Genomic DNA, 18,860 nt, shown 5'->3' with positions numbered 1-18,860 from the left:
GCATCATCCAGAATCAGTGCTGCGTCTGCAAAGAATAGTGCGGTGTGTGTGTGTGTGTGTGTGTGTGTGTGTGTGTGTGTGTGTGTGCCCATATTGATGTTTACTGGAATAGTATACAGTATAAAACACTGTACAATGTCAAAAACAGAAACAAGGAGTTGTGTTGTAGAATTTGAGACTTGATAAGAGTGCATTTGATTCATCGTGGGGCAAGTTGTCACAAGGTCTCAATAAGATTGAGTAGTGATTTTAGAACAGTTTCTTTTTCTTTCTTTTTTTTTTTGTGAATGTTGATCTGAAACTGTCATGTAAATCCAGGTTGTTGCATTTTTATTCTTCTTAAAAGGGCTGAATTACTAAGAAATAGCCTTTGTGACTGCTTCCCAGTGTGACAACTTGCCCCTGCTTGTTTCAGTATTTGTGTGTGTGGGTGTTGTTAGGGGGTGTGACAGCAACTGCACTTCCTCCATCCAGAACCTATTCGGTCAAACCCCACTTCCACCTAAACAGAGCACACGCACCGAGCTGAGGACGGTCCCTCATCCTCCTCCTCCTCCTCCTCACAGCTGAAGATGGCGGACCCGGCCGAGTGCACCATCAAAGTCATGTGCCGTTTTCGGCCTTTAAACGGTTCGGAGGTGATGAGGGGAGACAAATACATCCCCAAATTCCAAGGAGAAGATAATGTGGTCATCGGGGTGAGTTTATAACGTGATATCACAGTGACTCTCCGCTCTGACACCCGCCTTCCATTTCTATTAGCATCCGCTAACCACCTGCAGACGTGTCCCGACACAAAATATCATCTTAAAGATCTGTTTGCGTGTAAATGTGATCGTAATGCGTATTTTAGAATTGTTCTGTGTGGGAAATGTTGCACTTGAGGCCTTCGTTCAGTAACACAATCGTAAGGAAAGGAGTTTGAAATCATCGTTAGTTCGGTGGCTAACAGCCCTCAGATGTAACGTTAATGCAGCACAATGTCAAAATATTTGATTTTGAGCTTAAAAACAGTAAAACCTAAGAGTTTTGCGCGTAATTTTGTATTTTAGTGCACTTCAAAATGGATTTTTTATCTTTAAACGGTTAAGTATCCGCTAGCTCCTGTGCTAATATGAATCGCTTTGTTTTCATTTAGAAAATCAACAAAAGCTAAGTTAACTAAATATGTACGTATTTCACATTTCATACCGAAATTAACGTTAATATGAGTTATAAATGATTACTGTGATAATACAAGTCACTGATATCAGTCTGTTATGATTTGGCCTAACGTTACTTGAATGAACAAAGACAAGACATTTATAATGGCTTTACTATTTTTTTAATTAATTAATTATTTTTTTTGCTTTTTGCTTTACTATTTTTTTTTTTATTATTCTATTAGGAACAAAGTAATTCATGTGTATTTCTAGAGCATGAAATGGAAGTCAACCCTCTTTCAATCATTTTGTTTGTTTGTTTACGGCCTGTATAATCCAAATGTTCCTACATCTCAGGTTTTAGGTTAGTTTATTAAAATATGTGTAGGTGAGGTTAAGAGTAAATGATAAATAAAGCTATTCATTATCTTATTATGAATGGCTTGAATGCACCAAAGTCTTTTCTCGGTTTTGGATGTTAGGAAAAAATTCTGGAAATTGTAGATATTGAATGGCACTAAAGTATCCTCATTCTGGCGTTTTGCATACATTTAAAGTACTCGTATGAACTCCAAATGCAGTATAGATAGGCCTATCTGTTAGAGTGAAATATAATCTTACGAGGTGTTGAGGCATGACTCAAAGTTCCCTCTTGCAGTATTTGTAGTGCGCAGCTGAGTATTAGGCGGAGCAATTTTGTGGTTTTGCTGTTGACACCGGACAGTCTGCCCCGGTCGTTTTTCTCTCATACTGTGTTAAATTGCAAAAACGCGTCTAGAATTTTTCATCCTGGGCTTCATTTCTGCAGTGACACTGTACTGTCTGCCCAACACTTAGTGCACTGACAGGTTTTGTGTGTGTGTGTATTTGAGAGTCGGCCAAATGAGTTTTGTCTTCCAGCTGTTTTGAGCAAGTCAGCATCAAGCACCAGAGCAGCTCTCCCAGTCTGGTGTAATGGAGCGTGCGTGTGTTGGTGTAATGGCTTTCAGCAGGTTGATAAGGTCATAAACTGGGCAGTAAATCTTGTCTGTAACGAAGGAAACCAAACCGGTCTGTCCAGCGGCACATACTAGCATCAGCATTGGGATTATGCATGTCTTGTTGTGTTGATATACGTCTCATTTCACTGTTAGTTCATAAGGGAATAAGCTGTAATTATAGCTCTTTTTATCCTTGTTTCTTCCTTTTCTCTATTTGTCTCTACGCAAGCACAGCACACGCTCTCATGCATGTTTGAAACTAACATGTGACGATCGTTCCTGTCTCTGTGACCATTAGGAGCACAATTATAATCTCTCATTGGGAATACTGAGAGCTGTAAACAGTGCTGTTCCAATCCTGGCCGTGGAGGAGGCCTCGGGACATTCGGCTACACAAAAACACTCTTCATGTAGTCTTGTGATTGTCTGAAGACCTTAACATAAGTCATTTGAGATTCCAAAGCTGTGATGTTGTGCATTAGTAATATTTTAAATAGTCTTTGATTATGACAATGAAAATGTTTAATATTTGTAATGATGGAGGAGAAAATGTAAAATCAAAACTGTAAAATCATAAATCTCTAAAGTTTCTGCAGCATGCTGGGTAGAATTTATTGATTTATCAGGAACAGTAAATAATATGTAAAAAATATAAATATATGTGCCGATTATATTATTAATAATGGTGCATAAATGATAATAAAAGATTATCAGTACATAATGCACACTGTCTGTTTTCATGTATTTTTTAGTGATTTTGTAAATTAAGGCTCATTTAATTCAGCATTTTTGTGTGTTTGTGTCATTTGCTGAGATTGTGTGTACAAATAGAGATTTATAGATCCACGATATCTTAATATTTCCATTGGCTATGGAAGCCTCTAGTTAAAATGAAATTTCGATGTAGGCTTGTGTTGTGGTGGATGTGAGAGTATTGTTGTGTTAGAGGTTGTTCAGGAAGACTAATCTGTTTAGTTGTGTTACGTTCACAGCTGTTTCCTCACCTGGTTAATCTAGATCTGTGCCACAGTGGCATGGTGAGGAAATTTGCCGTTTGGACGGTTGATAAGAAGTCAGTCTGGAGTGGAGAGGACACGTCAACCAATTAGGATCATGAAGAAGTGTCCCTGCTAATGAACCGATCCATCGCTGAACTTGCTTCTGTAACCTTTAAAGTTCATTCGGTGAAGAATTTGTCAGACTGATTTAAACCAAGAAGTGCTGAAGAATCAAAAGAGATGATTCTTTTAAGAGTCATTTGCTTGTAAATCAGATTACAGTTTGTTCACTTCTACTTGCTTTTGTTTTTTATTCCTTTCTTGTCTTTTCTTGCAGTATTTTTATATCTCATATTCAATGACACTGAGAGCTCATGGATAACAAAAAAAGGACCATGACCCAGTTTTTATGTCATATAATCTGTATGGCTCTTCTTTCAAGCTCTTGGGTATCAAATCACCGTGTTTATTTTTTATTTCCTAATGAGAATTAGGGAAATTTTCAAGATTAATGCTATCAAGGAAAGTTGCCATCTACCGAATAGAGATTATATTGTAAGAATATATTCATTCTCAAACTGGTAACACTTTGTCTTTTCTTGTGTCGATTATTTGTGCCTTTATCTCTATTTTAGAGATGCCCCGCTGACAAACAATGTCATCTGTGAGAAAGAGTCTCTTTTTTATTGACAGTGTTTAAGGAAGTACTATTTTCTTCTTCATATAGGCGAGTGAGTCATTTGATGATGCAGTCTAGTCCAGATTCATATCAGTTACTGGTTGAATTACTTGCAGACTGATTTGCTTGTTACATTTTTTATTAAAGTAAAATATGTACAGATATTTAGGTGCGTTCAGTATTATCTTGTCACATACAATTCACAAGCTCACAGTTTTTAACATTTTATATAAAACAGTAGTAGTGATTTATTAACTGTACTTTGAAATATTATTGGTATTTTAAAAAATCAGTTGCATACTGTTATTATGCTGTATTTGATGAGAATACCTTTGTCTTGTACATTTTTCTTGCAGATGGTGTAATTCTAGTCATTAGGCTATACCTTTAGAGAACCAGTAAAAAAATAAAAATAATTATTCTGAAATCAAGGCTGCTAATAAACACAACGTTCACTGTTAAATCTGTTTATAGCTGTACAGAGTGAGCTCATGTCTGGAAGAAGACCTCTTATAAAATGCTCTTATTGTGTTACAACAGCTGAATCTCATACCTGATTTACTGCTGTTTGTATTAAAGGTTCGAGCCATTTGTAACTGGAGGGAAGGATATATATTTTTTAGCCTGTAGTAATGAGGTTCATGCTTAGTTTATTCTCTAAGACATTTCTCAAAAAAAAACAAAAAAACAGCACAGGATCACATTCAACCACATTCAAAACAAAACACATTCAAGGATCAACTTTGAGTCTTATGACTGTGTGTGTACTAATATATATATATATATATATATATATATATATATATATATATATACATACATACATACATACATACATTCCATACATACATACATTCCATGCCACAACTGACCAAGTGTCCAGTGCATGAATTAACATACTTCAGAACTGGAACTTTTCCATTTTAAAGATCCTTTTTTTAATTTGATTTGATTAGATTAAAACGATTAGATTCTGCATTCTTTAAGTGCATTCACAGGATTATTTAAATGTTTCCCTTGAATTCTTTAAATGTTTAGTCAGGGGGCAAATTACATTGCCTTTATGGTTAAAGAACCAAAGGTTATAAAGAAAAAAAAACATTTGTTCATTGTTAAATTCTAGTTTAAGACAGATTAGAGGCACGATTCACGAACACTCTTCAAGGTCTCCATTGATTTGTGCGTGTAGTAATTGAATGTGTATATATTTTGAAACCATTGAATCGCTATAGAAATCGTGATTCATTCGATTCTTAGCATTTTGAATCAATTACTTTCCGAGATTGGCGATTCACGATTCAAAAATCATGTTTCAAGATCGATGGATATGAATCGTCTGGGTTTGTAATTGATGCATCGAGAAAACAAGTGGATCGTTATACCCCTACACACAACGCAAGGCAAGTTTATTTATATAGCACATTTCATACACAATGGTAATTCAAAGTGCTTTACATAAAAAAAAATAATAATAATAATAAAATAATCACAAAAATAATATACAAGGAATTTAAAAACTTCGAAAAGGATTTAAAAATATATCAAATTAATAAAATGGGTTGCATAAAATAGTGCGATCATTTCGGACCTTGCACAGTGCTCATTCAATAAATGCACAGCTAAACAGATGAGTTTTGAGTCTAGATTTAAATGTTGCTAATGCTTTAGCACATGAGGGTGGATTAATAATTAAAAGCAGATTCCCCTTGTTTTGTTGGACCCTTGGTATTTCTAACTGACTCAACACTCACACACAGATATATATATATATATATATCATAACAATGTATCATTTATTGTCTGTCTCTCTCTTTTCAGGGAAAGCCATATATGTTTGATCGGGTGTTTCAGTCTAACACTACTCAGGAGCAGGTTTACAACGCTTGTGCTCAGAAGATCGTTAAAGGTGAGAAAGGAGTCCTCCAGGAGACACAACAACCAGATCATGATTCAGGAAGTAGATATAATTAATTGACTCCCAAACAAAAACTTTAATGATGCCTTTAATATTTGATCTTTAATAATGTATTAATATTAAGATATTGATATTAATCAATTATTATTATTTTTTTGTATTCTGACTTTTTAAGACACAATTGTTAAAACCTTGTGAACATTATATCGAAAGAATGTGGATTGAATTGGGTGATTCAGTTGGATTGTTTTTGCCATGTGTAAGCCATTGCTGCAGCATTAAATCATAAACAAATTATTAGTTTATTTGTATTAAACTGGAATGTTTTGCTGTGTTGTGCCCTGCAGATGTGCTTGAGGGTTATAACGGTACAATATTTGCTTATGGGCAAACCTCTTCTGGAAAAACACACACCATGGAGGTGAGAATAAAGAAATTCTGAGTCTTAAAGAATTTCTTTTTTTTTTTTTTTTTTTTTTAGCAACAGGCAGTATGATTTTCAACAATTAGCTATTTAAAAGAAAAACTTCTTGTTTTTTTGTATTGTTTTCTTGCTGATTCTGTTTTTTTTTTATTTAATATTCTTCTAATGTTTTTGCCAGTCATGACTAATAGTGCATTTATTGTACCATAAATCATCACAACATCATGACAATTAAATATTTGTTTATGTGATCGTTTAGGGGAACCTGCATGATCCAGATGGCATGGGCATTATTCCACGGATCGTCCAGGATATATTCAACTACATTTACTCTATGGATGAAAACCTGGAATTCCATATCAAGGTTTGAAATGCACAAGAAATTAGGGCTAATTATTCAGTTCCCACTTTCAGAATTTATGACTTGACCAAAAGACAAAAAGTAGGAATCTTGGAGATGAAAGGAATCTTGAAATTAATCTAGATGAATCTAGATTAAAATGGCTCATTCGAATTCTGCCATCGGCATTCAGAATATGGACTGCATACGCACTGCAGACAGATTATGTGTGGAACAGGCGTGAGCAGGGCAGTAGCTGGGGTCAGCGGGGACCCGGTGAAGGTTGTATCAGTGGGCCCTGTTTGAAATTGTCTAATTTGTATGTTTGTTTATTTTTATTTATTTGTGCTATTTACATAATGTTTAAGTTTTTCAAGTTTGTAGGTGTCAAGGTACAGAAACTAAATAATTAAATGTAAAAAAGCACTGGATAGTATTCAATATAAAAATGAAATATACAATGAAGCCTACATTTATTCAGACACCTTCAACATTTCTTACATTACAGTTTTGCTATATATATAAAAAAATATATCTGGTGTCTGAATAATTTTTGGTTTGACTGTTAAAACTACAAAGTAGTCAAGAGCAGTGAGTGATTTTCTTTCTTTCATTTTCTTGGATTAACATTACAGCAGCCAGTAGCTAAATTAGGCGCGGTCACTTTAAGAGACGATGAACGCATCCAATATAATACACATCCCATTTTTTTTCCTCAACTGTTTTTTTTTTCGAGCATAATTTCCAATGTGGATATTTTGACATATTCCGTATGTATTTGTCGGCACTAGAGCAAAAATAAGCAAATTCGATGTTCAAGTGTTTTGATCAAAACACTTGAAAACGCTTATTTTTAGCATCTCGAGACGCCTTTCTCTGCGTGAGCCCTGAACACCAGAACACCGCGAGCACTGAATCGGGCTCTTTCACATCTTGTTTGTTTCAAACTGCGACTTGTATTTGTTCGTTCCGGTGCAAGAGGGACTTTGAGGAGAACTTCGCAGAAGAGAGCTCGGTTCAGTGTCGCTTTCCGTTAGGCTGGCTTCAACCAGTCGGTTATATAAAATATCAAGGTGAAAGTCATCATAGCTTGCTTATTGTAGACCCAGCTACTAACCCAACGTTGAGAATAGATTAACGGCGATATTTTTTTTTATCGCCCGATAAGAGTCTCGTGTTAACGCAGCATGTTAATGCCGATAACGGCCCACCACTAATATATATATATAAACAAAATACTCTCCCCAGACTTTTAAACAACAGTGTAATAATGTCAGACTGCTGGTAATGAAATTCACAGAGCTGTTCTGCATTGGCAGGTCTCCTATTTTGAGATTTACCTGGACAAGATCAGGGATTTGCTGGATGGTACGTATGACTTAATATGATAGAGATTAGATCATTTTTGCATGGTTTAACTTATTAGAAATTGTTTAATCATATTAAAATTAATAATAATCTGTTTTTTTTCTTCCAGTATCTAAGACCAATCTGTCTGTACATGAAGATAAGAACAGAGTTCCCTATGTAAAGGTGAGGCGTGTTTCAGTAATTAACTGTGCATGTATTAGTGAAGGAGTGGTACAAATCTCTTTCTCCATCTGCAGGGTTGTACTGAACGGTTTGTGTGTAGCCCAGAGGAAGTGATGGACACCATTGATGAAGGCAAATCCAACAGACATGTGGCTGTCACAAGTAAGCCCATGCAAATTAGTCAGACACTGCATGGCTGTTTTTAGCAGGCTGAACTTTTCCACACCTGTTGCTCTCGTTGAGTTATATTAGTTTAGAGAGTAGTTTAAGGACCTTCTTTCTTATTTGTTTTATTTTGAGATGTTTATTCAACTAAAAGAGTGTCCTGTTGTGTGCATGCACTTAAAGTTGAGTGGAAATGGAAACTTATTCTTTCTCTGTGGTGCGTGTCAGACATGAACGAGCACAGCTCCAGGAGTCACAGTATCTTCCTGATAAACGTCAAGCAAGAGAACACGCAGACGGAGCAGAAACTGAGTGGGAAACTTTACCTGGTGGATTTAGCAGGAAGCGAGAAGGTAGTATTTCTGCTTCTCGCTTTTCACTTCCGTTTTCTCACAGGAAGTTTTACCTCTGTTATTCACAGCTGGTTTCACTTCAGGACCCATAATAGTATATGTGATGTAGTTGCTTATTAATATTTCATTTGTGGCGGCACTGGCTCTGATTTGATGTTTTTGACTGCAGGTCAGTAAAACTGGAGCAGAGGGAGCTGTGTTGGATGAAGCCAAAAACATTAACAAATCTCTTTCCGCTCTGGGAAACGTCATCTCTGCTCTGGCAGAAGGAACGGTAGGTGTGATGTACAGTCGGACAGTTGTACATTTCACTGCCCTGCATTATATTTGCTAAATGCAATCCAACGCTTGATTCGTACTAATTTTGAGGTGCCGATTCCAATGAGAGAGCGTTTGTCTCAAGCACCTTTATTACAAAATGTGATATGCTATTGTTACATAAAACCAGTTAGGTGAAGAAGTTTCGTATTATCCCTTAATCACCAGATAAACTGCTACAAATACATAATTTAGAGCCAAATTGCAACTGTTTGTTCAGTTTTTAGCCGATTCCCACATTAATGATTCTGGAGATATTATTTAATGCATTATCCTGATTGCAAGGTTATAATTATGGAAGAAAATTAAGATGTTACTCAGATTTTTCTGCTGCATCTGTGGGTGTTTTAATACATCCAAACCGCAACAGAAAATTACAGATTAAAAATAATTCATAACTTATTTATAACTTGTATATGCAAAGTTCATTGACATTAAATGGAGTAAGTTTATTTTTTGTTCTGATAAATGCATTAAAGCTGATACATGTGTGTATATATACATATATATATATATATATATATATATATATATATATATATATATATACATGGAAAAAACTGTACATGATCATGATTTTTTTTTAAATATATATATACAGTATATTTCAGTATAACTCTGCATCACCAAATTAGATAATATTATGCCTTTTTCATAATTCGGCAGAAAGTGTTTGTTTTTTCTTAGATAGAAGGCTAATGAATTAATATTTCTTTGCCCTGTCAGACGTACATTCCCTACAGAGACAGTAAGATGACGAGGATCTTGCAGGATTCGCTGGGGGGAAACTGCAGGACCACTATAGTGATCTGCTGCTCTCCATCTTCCTTCAACGAGGCCGAGACCAAAACTACGCTCATGTTCGGACAGAGGTGATGAGATATACACACACTGAGAGTTTTAACGAAACGTTTGTTTTGAGCGCCAAGTAATTCTTTTTTTTTTTCTGTTTTCAGAGCAAAGACCATCAAGAACACCGTGTGTGTGAATGTGGAGCTGACAGCTGAGCAGTGGAAGAAGAAATATGAGAAGGAGAAAGAGAAGAACAAGACCCTAAAGAACACCATCACCTGGCTGGAGAACGAGCTCAACCGCTGGAGGAACGGTACTGTGATGACACACACGCTTCCTACTCATTCAGCTGTATTCAGTGATAACTGCACACAACTGAACTGTGTTTTGTGTGTGTTTTAGGTGAGAGTGTTCCCACTGAGGAGCAGTACGATAAGGAGAAGGCAAACGCTGATGTTCTGGCCCTGGATAATGTGATGAATAATGATAAATTCACCTCGTCTCCCAGCATGCCCGGCCTTAAATTCACTGACGCGGAGCGTGATAAGTGTGAGGCTGAATTGGCCAAACTTTTCAAACAGCTTGATGACAAGGTAAGATGAACTACTGATGCTTTTGGCATTTATGGCCATTTTGAGATATTTGCCAATTTTCAGATTTAACATTTTTATCTAACAAGGATGCCTTAAATTGATCAAATGTGACCGTAAAGAGTTTTCTGTTTTTTAATGAATGCTGTCCTTTTGATCTTTCTATTGAAAAAATCTTGACAAAAATAACATGTATATCACAATTCCCACAAAAAGTTTAAGCAGCACAACTGTTTTCAACATTTATAATAATCAGAAAGCAAATGGGTAGCATATTAGAATGATTCCTCAAGGATCATGTTACAGTGAAGACTGGAGGAATGGTGCTGAAAATTCAGCTTTTACCGTATTTTTCGGACTATAAGTCGCACCTGAGTATAAGCTGCATCAGTCCAAAAATACGTCATGATGAGGAAAAACACATATATAAGCTGCACTGGATTATAAGTCGCATTTATTTAGAACCAAGAGAAAACATTACAGTCTACAGCCGCGAAAGGGCGCTCTATGTCTTCAGTGTAGACTACAGGAGCACTGAGCAGCATAGAGCGCCCTCTAGCGGCCGTAGACGGTAATGTTTTCTATTGGTTAATTTCTCTTGGTTCATGTCAAATTAATTTTGATAAATAAGTCGCACCTGACTATAAGTCGCAGGACCAACCAAACTATGAAAAAAAAGTGTCCAGAAAACACGCTAATTAAAGGAATAAAATACATTTTAAAATCTCTTCAAGTAGAAAACATTAAAATAGGGTTACTCTGATTGTTCCGCTACTGATCAATATCAGACAATAATCACTTTGGGATGTTCAATCGGTGGTCTCTAAAAAGACCGATCTTAAAAAAAAAAAAAATGATTTCAAGCTCATGACGCGCCTGCCTTGAGAGGTAAGGCACCGTCTCAGTGAAGTTGTTGAATGCTGAAGGTGAAGTACAATTTATATGTCTTAATTAAATAGCTTCTAAAGTAATTTGTAAACTTTCTGTGAGGAATTATTTGACAAAAATCGTGATCGAGTCTTTTTCTCTCATAATGTGCAAATGGCTTCAAATCACAATTGTTGTCTGCACTAAGTGAGCTGCACAGTTGACACAGGAATTGTCACTTGCACAATTGAGGCAGTGTCGCATCGTCACTAAAGTTTATAATTTTTTATTTTTTATTTCCAGTGTTTAAACCATTCAGCGCTCGCGTGCTCTCATTCATTACATTCATTCTGTGTTTCTCTCACTCCCTGCTGTCTGCTTGTAGGATGATGAGATAAATCAGCAGTCTCAGCTGGCTGAGAAACTCAAGCAGCAGATGTTGGATCAGGAAGAGGTCAGACTCAAACACGCACCACACATCAGATTTACCTTATTTTCCCATTAATAAGAAGAGTGTCCTGTCTACTAGTTGGCTGTGAATTATCTGGAGACTAAAAACTTAGGAGCTGGGGTTTACCCTTTGCCATTAAAAGCTATAAATAATAAATAATGTTCTGGTCTAGTGCACATGCTCCTTACATGTTGTGTTGAGTTCCCATCACGTTCCCCTCTTCTCTCTCCTCAATAATTTGACACGGATGATCCGACACAAAAATCTTTGTGTTGTAGCTGCTGGTCTCAACGCGAAGGGACCATGACAACCTGCAGGCGGAGCTCACCCGTCTTCAGATGGAGAACGAGGCGTCTAAAGAGGAGGTGAAGGAGGTGCTGCAGGCCCTGGAGGAGCTCGCAGTCAACTATGATCAGAAGAGTCAGGAGGTGGAGGACAAGACCAAGGAGTTTGAAGCCCTGAATGAAGAGCTCAACCAGAAATCTGTGAGGAGAAAACACTACTTTCTTCACTATTGTTTCATTCACCTTCACCAAAAAGTTGTCATTTACTCTTGCCTGCTTTTTGTCTAGACATCAAGTTAGATTTGAATCTTTAGAAGACACATAAAATCTAATGTTGTCAAGTAATAGTAATTATAATAATGTTCATGATGTATAATTAACAATACGAAAGATAAACCATTAATTATTATATATAAAATTGTGTAGTAATATATGTAACGTGACCGGGTAACTAGAATGTCTTGGGACTGGTTGTTGATCTGAGCTGTGTGTTGTTGCAGAGCGTTCTTGCATCCATCGACTCTGAGCTGCAGAAACTGAAGGAAATGACCAACCATCAGAAGAAGAGAGTCACGGAGATGATGTCATCGCTGCTTAAAGACCTGGCAGAGATTGGCATCGCCGTAGGCAGCAATGACATTAAGGTAAAACGGCAAAAAAAAAAAAAAACAGCCTCTCTTTCGCATTTTATATACATATTTATAAATTATTTTTCGGACTAGAAGCCGCACCTGAGTATAAGTCGCATCAGTCCAAAAATACGTCATGATGAATTAAATAAACATATATAAGTCGCACTGGACTATAAGTCGCATTTATTTAGAACCAAGCAACAAGAGAAAACATTACCATCTACAGCCACGAGAGGGCGCTCAATGTCTTCAGTGTAGACTACAGGAGCACTGAGCAGCATAGAGCGTCCTCTCGTGGCTGGAGATGGTAATGTTTTCTATTGGTTCATTTCTCTTGGTTCATTTCTCTTGGTTCATTTCTCTGGGTTCATGTCAAATTAATTTTGATAAATAAGTCACACCTAACTATAAGTAGCAGGAACAGCCAAACTATGAAAAAAAATGTGACTTATAGCCCGGAAAATGTGGTACATATTTTTTTCCTTTATGAAACTTTTTTTCCTTTAATATTTTGTCTCTTCATCTTTGCTTGTTATATTCCTGTTTTAACTGTTCACCCTCTTCTCTAACCTCAATGATTTCTTTCTTTCTCTGTCCTCATGTTGTCTCCGCAGCATGAGGGTGGAGGTCTCATTGATGAAGAGTTCACCGTGGCTCGTCTGTACATCAGTAAGATGAAGTCGGAGGTGAAGACTCTGGTGAAGCGCAGCAAACAGCTGGAAAGCGTTCAGGCTGAGAGCAACAAGAAGATGGATGAGAACGAGAAAGAGCTCGCTGCCTGCCAGCTCCGTATCTCTCAGGTAAATGCAAGAGTAGTTCATCAAAAAGTCTTAGAACATTTCAAACCCGTTTTAGTTTCTTTAGTTTTAGAGCGCTCATGCAGCTCTTCGTCTAGTTAAAGCAGAATTATGTTTATTAGATCATCAATTTATGACTGTAGCTAAATGGAAACACCACATGCTCTCCATTACAACACTAGAAGGAAGCTTTAAAAAGATCCTGAGATTTATTTCTGTTTGTCTACAGTATGAAGCAAAGATCAAGTCCCTGACGGAGTACCTGCAAAACATTGAACACAAGAAGAGACAGCTAGAGGAGAACGTAGACTCTCTCAATGAGGAACTGGTCAAACTCAGCACACAGGGTACAAAAACACAAGCATGCTTTTCTTTTTTTTTTTTTTCTCATAATTGCATTTTGATACCCATTTAAAAAACTGTGTGGCTCAGACAGACCAACTTTTACTGCCCTCTTGTGGTGAGACTGTGTTTGTGTGTAAAATAAGTTTTTTATTTTTCCCTGTGCAGAGAAAGTTCATACAATGGAGAAGGAGAATGAGATACAAAGTGCTAATGTCAAGGTAAGCATTTTATAACAACATATTAACTGCTTAATGATTTCTCCAGACATTTTTAGTGAGTTTTGCTCATTAAACTATTTACTGTTTATATATTTTCTGCAGTTGAATCATTTAGACTGCAAGATTCAGAAAGGGGGCTTTTAAGAGATGTTTCATTTATTTTAAAAGAGAGTTTGTAATTCATAGTTTCTTTTTCTGCACGTTTGGACAGGATGCCGTTGAGCAGCAGATTCAGAACCACAGAGAAGCTCATCAGAAACAGCTGAGCAACCTGAGAGACGAGCTGGAGACCAAAGAGAAACTCATCACTGAACTGCAGGAGTAAGACATAAACATACACATCTTCAGGCACTGAATCAAGGCCACATGGGCTCATTTATCCTTTGTTTTCTGGCTACAGTCAGAACCAGAAGATCATGTTGGAGCAAGAGCGCTTGAAGGTGGAGCATGAGAAACTCAAAACCACTGACCAGGAGAAGAGCCGCAAACTGCACGAGCTCACGTACGACACGCATTGATAATGCAGACGTTTGAGTAGATGCACATGTGCCAAAAATGGGTCTGGTATGCTAATGCTCAAATATGTTTACAGGGTGATGCAGGACAGAAGGGAACAGGCCAGACAGGATCTCAAAGGCCTGGAGGAGACAGTGGTAGGTCATTTTCTTCATGTTTCTTGCATCTTGGTCTGCATGTGTGCACGCTCTGATCGCTCTCTTCTCCTCAGGCCAAAGAGCTGCAGACTCTTCATAACCTGAGGAAACTCTTTGTTCAGGATCTGGCCACACGGGTGAAGAAGGTACAACCATTGCGTACACATTCTTCTCTTAATTTCTCCTGATAATTACATAGTTTCAATGTGGATAAGTTACTATTAAAAGCTTAACATTGGACTTTTGATGGTTTTCTAGGTTCTTGAGTATAGGTGTCTTTTTTAAAACACTGTTGATTAATTTCCTGTTGAAGTTTAAATGTATTTGTAATTTTTATTTATTTGTTATAATTCTTAAATGATTTTATGATTTATTTTACTTGAAGTTTAAAATTTGTGACAATTATGTTTTTATTACTGTTATTAGAATTTTATTACACTTTTTATTTACCTTTAATTTTTATTGATTATCCTTTTATTATTATTATTATTTTATTTTATTTTTTTAGGGCTAGTAGCCTTTAGTTTACATCGCTGCCATCAAAGCTAATGGGTGTCATAAACTCCAGTTATGGCTTTATTGACATGCCTGAATTATGCATTAACATATTTTTCAGAGTGCAGAGATTGACTCCGATGACACTGGTGGCAGTGCGGCACAAAAACAGAAGATCTCGTTCCTGGAGAACAACCTTGAGCAGCTCACTAAAGTGCACAAGCAGGTGAACACACACTCAGAACATCACCATGGGTGTACTCTCAAAACACACATGCTTACTGTGGTCCTTCGTTCCTTTGTCCAGCTGGTGCGTGATAACGCTGACCTGCGCTGTGAGCTGCCCAAGCTGGAGAAGCGCCTGCGGGCGACAGCGGAGCGCGTGAAGGCTCTGGAGTCTGCACTCAAAGAGGCCAAAGAGAACGCAGCCCGTGACCGCAAACGCTACCAACAGGAGGTGGACCGCATTAAAGAGGCCGTCAGAGCCAAGAACATGGCCCGCAGAGGACACTCCGCACAGATCGGTTAGCACACACATAAGTGTATAATAAATTCCAGCCTTCTGTCTTTTAAGAGATTTTTGATTGATAGATTTAGTAGAACAGTTTAGTAATAATCAAAAGTTGTTTTCTGTCTTGACTAACTAGTCATTTCCTCCTATCACAGCCAAGCCAATCAGACCCGGTCAGCCCCCTGTCGCCTCACCCACCCACCCCAATGTCAACCGCTCAGGGGCGGGGCTCTTCCAGAACAACCAATCAGTGGGCATCCGTGGTGGAGGCGTAGTCAAACAGTAAAATAAGTGAGTACATGCTGCGAATAGGTCAAATGGGTTAGTAAAATGGGAAAAAGGGTCTTCTTTTTCACCCTCTCTCGCTCTCTCTCTCTTTCTCACTTTTTCCAGCTGTTGAATGCTGAATTTAACCCCAGTAGCCCCAGCTGAAGCTGATATCATCCCAAAAAGCTGAACAGGCATTCCACAGCACGGGAGGGTTCAACACTATACATATGAAAATGAATATAAGTATATATGTGTATGAAACATGAAATAATATCACCGTCTCTGGGCTGTACAGATGTTCCTCCATTCTGATCTCTTATATCTTCCCTTTAAAAATGTAAAGGAAAAAAAAAATCAGGCTTTTTGCACCAGTGGAAACGTGTGTAACTAGCGTGTGTCTCTTCACTCTTGCACAGTAGGTTTCTGCTCACATCCCGCTCTCCACGTCCCTCACTGTGCCAAGTTGAATGTATTACAAAATTGCAAAAGAATAAAAAAGGCAGAAATTAATGAAAAATGGGAAAAGAACAAACAAACAAAGAAAACAAAAAACCTACTATTTGAGCCTTATTTATGTGCGTTCTCATTTTGGGTTTGTTTAGAGAGTTTGCTTGTTCTCTCTTGCTTTGAGAAACTTCTATTGAACATTTCACCTAAATACGTGAGATAAACACTACAGTTGAACTGTATATATGAACCATTGAACTAGTTTTTGTAGTGATGTTCAGAAGAAAGATTTAAATTATGATGAAAGGGTCGTCTGAAAGTAGACAAACGAGATGCAGCCTTTTAGTTCTCATTTCATGGAACTGCTTGATGTAGAAGCACCTGAGCTGCAGGTATATTTAAAGCACTGTACAAACACAAAACAAGTAATCATTGTTACGAAGTAAAGAGCTGTGTATGTCACAGCCTGAGCTTTTAGATGAGTTGTAGCTAGGTTAATAATAATACTAATGTCATGTGCTCATTTCAATATTTAACTTTGGTTAATATTTAAGGTTGTGGTTACATTGTTTGTTTTTAGTAGGCAGGGAACCTAGCTTTTAATTTGAGAGATTGTTGACCCAACAATGAACACTTAGATTATTATGTATTCATCCACATGTCGTTCCAAACCTGCTAGACTTTTCTTTCATCCTACATGAAAAGCTATCCGAACGTTTGCATTTTTCATGTTTTTTTTTTTTTTTTTTTTTTTACATTTTTTAATTAAAAGGCATAGACATAGACAATTTCAAGCTCCAGAATATCACAAAATACCATGATATTTTAATTCCACGTCTTCTGAAGTCGAATTGGACATTCATTATTCACTTCAGATCTTGCCCTTTGTGCTTTGTCATTTGATTGAGATGTAATGGCATTCGGCATCATTGACATCACACCTGCCACAACATGACGTTATGCATTATTTGAGCAAATGAGATTTTCATAGGTTTGTCTTATTTAGTTTTTGGAAATCCTTTTCACTACTTGTTATTATTTTATAGAAAAGCTACATTTATTAGGGTTTGGGACTGCATGAGAGTTGAGTAAATGGTGACAAAGGTTTCATATTTGGGTAATGGGAAATGATCACATCCCGTCCTTGTCCCCTTTAGAGACAAAGGTTAGTTTTACACCTTGTATAGTGTCATTTTGTGGTTTTGTTGGAGCGCGGTTTGTGCAATGGTCAGACAGCCATTGAATTCACAATGTACCTACACTCCTGAGTTTTTACCTTTTGATTTGACTTGTGTTTTGGTACAGTTTAGTCCATTATAGGGTCCATATTTTGAAGTTTTGCGATTGAATCTTCAGTGGTTTGAGCATTGCAAACAACCCAGGGAAACCCACACATCATTTAGTTCTGGCGATTGTGGTTTTGGTTGCCTTGTGTTTTTGCATTTGGCTTATATAGACCTGCTGATTGGCTCTCTACAGTTCAAATGCTTTTCATTCAGCACGACGTTACTGCCTTTCATTCACTAATTTTAATGGGTGGGGCTTATTTAATGGTGGGTGGGGTTTATTTAATCATTTTTGGTCATGTTTTCATTTCGTTGCACTTGAAACTAGGTAATGTTTTATTTATTTCTGTTTTATTATAGACTAGGGATTTTGCAGTTGAGTTTCTTTTGTCTATCTTTTTTGAAGTATATATATATTCCAGTGTACTTGTTTTCCATTGTCCTCTGTTTTTCCATGTATTTGGATCCAGATCCTACTAGTTGTCTTGTCAATGACTGTAGTACTGTAGCGGCGGGATATTGAAGATGGTGTTTTATGACCTCTTGTGTGCAATATGAATCTGGTGTCGTGCAAGTTTCGCTGTACTGAAGAAAAGCGACGGCACTCAACAGTTCTCCAGTTTTATTTCATTGTTTAATGCTCATTTGTCTAACGCTTGTCTTGTTCGCCGCATTTAATCTTTTAAAAGCACTTTAAAATATTACCATCTCATTTGAAAAACGCACTTGGAGAAAACTTGCATCTCAAACATCAAATTTCTCACTGAATCCTGTAATTATTGTTATTGAGGAGCTACAGCCGGAGGTCATGTGATTTGAAGACTGTATCATTGTTTTTTTGTATTTTATTTTGCCTTGAATCTGCATTTTTAACATTTGCCGGGGAAAACAGTTGCTCCGTTTAAATGACTCTAAAGGAAAGATGTAATGGTGATCAGATAATGTGTACAGTTGGCTCTTCAGAGTGTAGATTGAATTGCTGTGTATATTTCCTTTAGTTGCTTACTGTAGGCAAGTTTTCACCCTTGACATGAAACGCAAATAAAGTATAAGGTAAAACACACGGAGTATGTTTGGTTTTGCTCTTGAGAGTTGCATGCTAAGCTATCATCTTTTTTTGTAGATGTAGAACCACATGTAGCCATATGTCCACAGGCTTATAGGAAAAAAAAAATGATTGGAACTAATTACATTTTAATTTAGTTACTTTGATCAATGTGTGTAAGGACCATGTGGGGGAAGCATTGAAAAAGAAATGCAGTTTTCTTCTATTTATCAAGCCTGGGCTTGTTAAAAAGATAAAAACTTTTAAAAGATTAAAAGATAAAACGGTTTTGATACATATTCTACCTAAGTGTGTCTATGTATTTTTACA

General features: G+C 37.0%; 1 protein-coding gene across 2 annotated transcripts; it reads left to right on the top strand.

The window, feature by feature from the left end:
• The first annotated feature begins 484 nt into the window (after positions 1 to 484).
• Positions 485 to 18,548, top strand: LOC127969228 (kinesin-1 heavy chain-like). Of its 2 annotated transcripts, XM_052571054.1 has the most exons (26): positions 485 to 698; positions 5,618 to 5,705; positions 6,062 to 6,135; positions 6,398 to 6,502; positions 7,798 to 7,846; positions 7,956 to 8,011; positions 8,086 to 8,173; positions 8,405 to 8,529; positions 8,699 to 8,803; positions 9,574 to 9,719; positions 9,804 to 9,952; positions 10,042 to 10,232; positions 11,482 to 11,550; positions 11,826 to 12,032; positions 12,332 to 12,475; positions 13,078 to 13,263; positions 13,490 to 13,607; positions 13,771 to 13,823; positions 14,035 to 14,144; positions 14,224 to 14,325; positions 14,416 to 14,476; positions 14,551 to 14,622; positions 15,093 to 15,197; positions 15,279 to 15,495; positions 15,638 to 15,773; positions 15,876 to 18,548. In XM_052571054.1, exons 1-25 carry the CDS (start codon positions 573 to 575, stop codon positions 15,766 to 15,768), a joined length of 2,877 nt encoding a protein of 958 aa, XP_052427014.1. In that variant the 5' UTR covers positions 485 to 572; the 3' UTR covers positions 15,769 to 15,773; positions 15,876 to 18,548. The 2 variants fall into 2 exon arrangements, with proteins under 2 accessions (XP_052427014.1, XP_052427015.1); XM_052571055.1 differs by lacking the exons at positions 13,490 to 13,607; positions 13,771 to 13,823.
• Positions 18,549 to 18,860: the final 312 nt, after the last annotated feature.

The sequence above is a fragment of the Carassius gibelio genome, chromosome B12, assembly GCF_023724105.1.
Source record: "Carassius gibelio isolate Cgi1373 ecotype wild population from Czech Republic chromosome B12, carGib1.2-hapl.c, whole genome shotgun sequence".
NCBI lineage: Eukaryota > Metazoa > Chordata > Actinopteri > Cypriniformes > Cyprinidae > Carassius > Carassius gibelio.
Note: the sequence above shows the minus strand (reverse complement) of the source record. Positions and strands in the feature narration are given on the sequence as shown.

Bases quoted from the DNA above. Each gene is read 5' to 3' on its own strand.
- LOC127969228 (XM_052571054.1), top strand. From the start codon at position 573: ATGGCGGACCCGGCCGAGTGCACCATCAAAGTCATGTGCCGTTTTCGG. The intron at 13,608-13,770 runs GTACAAAAACAC...TTCCCTGTGCAG, and splicing joins GGTCAAACTCAGCACACAGG to AGAAAGTTCATACAATGGAG. The intron at 14,623-15,092 runs GTACAACCATTG...CATATTTTTCAG, and splicing joins TGGCCACACGGGTGAAGAAG to AGTGCAGAGATTGACTCCGA.